At 39.0% G+C, this 2,710-nt stretch overlaps 1 protein-coding gene across 4 annotated transcripts in view; it reads right to left on the minus strand.

Annotated features, from left to right (window-relative positions):
- PHF8 (PHD finger protein 8) overlaps positions 1-2,710 on the minus strand; it is a 103,202-nt gene that overhangs the window by 5,300 nt on the left and 95,192 nt on the right. For all 4 annotated transcript variants that reach the window (XM_010845879.1, XM_010845878.1, XM_010845877.1 and 1 more), the window contains one exon: positions 1,124-1,233. In XM_010845879.1, coding sequence (XP_010844181.1) covers positions 1,124-1,233 — 110 coding nt within the window. The remainder of the gene's footprint in view (positions 1-1,123; positions 1,234-2,710) is intronic.

Below are 2,710 nucleotides of genomic sequence, written 5' to 3' on the forward strand. Positions count from 1 at the left end.
AATCAAATCTCTCTCTCTTTTTTTTTTTTTCAAATTACATCTTACATGGTACACATAACAGAGAGAAGTTCTGGACAAAGAATGGCCACTTGGCCTGGTTGGTTTCTGCTGGCTCCCATCAAAAGTCTCCAAGACATTTCCAAGTAACTCTAGAACTTCAAAGAACATCATATTAAAAAACATCATTCTATTAAAATTTAATTTAAATAGGATGTAATTACTGAATCATATAGACATTTAATTATTTAATTTTATTTAAATAGCACGTAACATGAAATTTGAAGTAAGAGGATATGAGTTTGAATCTTGTCTCCTCCATTTACTGGCTGTATTATCCTGGACTAGTCACTTAAAGAGAGCCTCATTTTCTTCACCTGCAAAATGATGAAAATGTCACCTACTGTACAGGGCTATTGGACAGATTACATGAAACATTGTACATGGAAGCACTTAACATAAAGCTGATGGTGAATAAATGCTCTAAGCTATACGATGTGGGATATAAGGGGATGTTGATAAGGAGAGAACCATTAAGACTCACCTCCAACTGCTTCCAGGTGGAGCACATTTAAGAACTTTGAAAACTATAACATGCTAGGAAGTCAACTTGATTCTAGGGCAAAACTTGGTGGGTGAAGCTTTCTTGGGAAGCAGAGGGTGAAGATCAAGGTAATAGGATCTGGTATAGAGGATGAGAAAAGCCTCTTTCCGAAAAAACAAAAACAAATTCCAATACTAATGGGAGACTGAGAAATTGAGTGTACTCAACTGAGTCACCTCCTCAGAGCTTCATCTGAAGCCAAATGCTCTCACCCAAGGACACCTGGTCCTTCCCATATGAGAGGTTTTTACACACCCAAGTGATATATGCAAGGGCTTTTCTCTGGCCCCTTATTTTCTTTCACTCTAAATCATGTCAACTGTGTGACCTATGGAAGTAGCTTTGCCATTTGGGATATGTAGGATATAGGAGAGAGCTGGAATACTGACATGGATAAAGATCACAAGTTACCCACTTCCCAGTGAGAACAGTGGGATCCTATCAGCCTGAAGGTCTGAGTTTTGAGACTCCAAGTCAAACTGTGATCAGTGGCAGAGCCATTGCCTAAGTGTCAGCACCTACCTGCTGGGCCAACTTTGCAGCTGCTGCAGCCAAGCCTGTCTCAATGGAAGCTACCCGGGTCCCCTCACGCACAGGACGGTCCTGCTTCGGTAAAGTTGGGGTCACACGGGCTGCAGAGAGAACAGGATGAAGACATTTATCTGAATGCCAATCATATTCCTGAACCCTGATCCCCCAAAAGGTGTCTCCTTAGTTTTCCTCCATTTAGCTTTTTACAAAGCCAGATTTTGCTTCCCAATGGGTAAAAAGCTAATTCATAAATGCCCAAGGTACACAAACCACACATTGATTAAAAGATAAAAGTTAATTTCCCTGAATTGGCATGTAAAGTTGTCCATGTTCTGCTCCCTACCTACGTCCCCAATCTTATTTCCTCTCCTATATCCTCAGCTTCTACAGACAGAATGGTTTCCTTATTATATATACCTCCAGAACACATACAGCTCATCCTATCCCCCTGTGCCCTCATCCTCACCATCCACACTGCCTGGAGTACCCACTTCCCTTTTGTCCACCTCTTTAAAACCTGCCCATTATTCAAAGGCAAGCCAAAATCAATCTTCTATGTAAAACATCTAGGGCTTCTTTGGCTCACACTGACCCCTCCCTCCTTTGAACTTAAGTACAACTCACTTAATACACAGCACATACCATCCTGTCTCATTCCCTAATGTTAATGTGTGCTATTTTGTCTAATAACCAGGCTATGAATTCCTGAAGAAGATCATCTTCTTGTAAAACCTTTTTTATAATGTCTTAACAATCTTGAATGAAAAAATAGTTATTCATCCCACATTTTATATAGGAATTGTATTTCAGGATACCCAAACAGCCCCAGATGATGAGCAAAAGCTCTTTACAGATGGCAGCTAATAAATGTAGAAGGAATAACAAAATTGGAAAATCACAGGTTTGACATTTCTCCAAACACATACAGATGGCCAATAAACACATGGAAAGATGTTCAACATCACTAATTATTAGAGAAAGGCAAAGCAAAACTACAATAAAGTATCATTTCACACCAGTCAAAATGGCTATCATCAAAAAATCTACAAACAACAGATGCTGGAGAGGATGTGGAGAAAAAGGAACCCTCTTGCACTGTAGATAGGAATGTAAATTGATACAGCCACTATGGAGAACAGTATGGAGATACTTTAAAAAAACTAGGAATAGAAAGAACTACCATATGACCCAGCAATACCACTACTGGGCATATACCCTGAGAAAACCATAACTGAAAAAGACACATGACCTCAATGTTCATAGCAGCACTATTTACAATAGCTAGGACATGAAACCAACCTAGATGTCCATCAACAAATGAATGGATAAAGAAACTGTGGCACATATGTATATAATGGAATATTACTTAGCCATAGAAAAGAATGAATTTTAGTCAGTTCCTGCGAGGTAGATGAACCTAGAGCCTATTATACAGATTGAAGTAAGTCAGAAAGAGGAAAACAAATATCACATATTAACACATATATATGGAATCTAGAAAAATGATACTGAGGAAACTATTTGCAGAGGAAGAATAGAGACTCAGATATAGAGAATGGACTTGTGGATACAGTGGGG

The sequence above is a fragment of the Bison bison genome, unplaced genomic scaffold (genome assembly GCF_000754665.1).
Source record: "Bison bison bison isolate TAMUID 2011002044 unplaced genomic scaffold, Bison_UMD1.0 scf7180017864227, whole genome shotgun sequence".
Taxonomy (NCBI): Eukaryota; Metazoa; Chordata; class Mammalia; order Artiodactyla; family Bovidae; genus Bison; species Bison bison.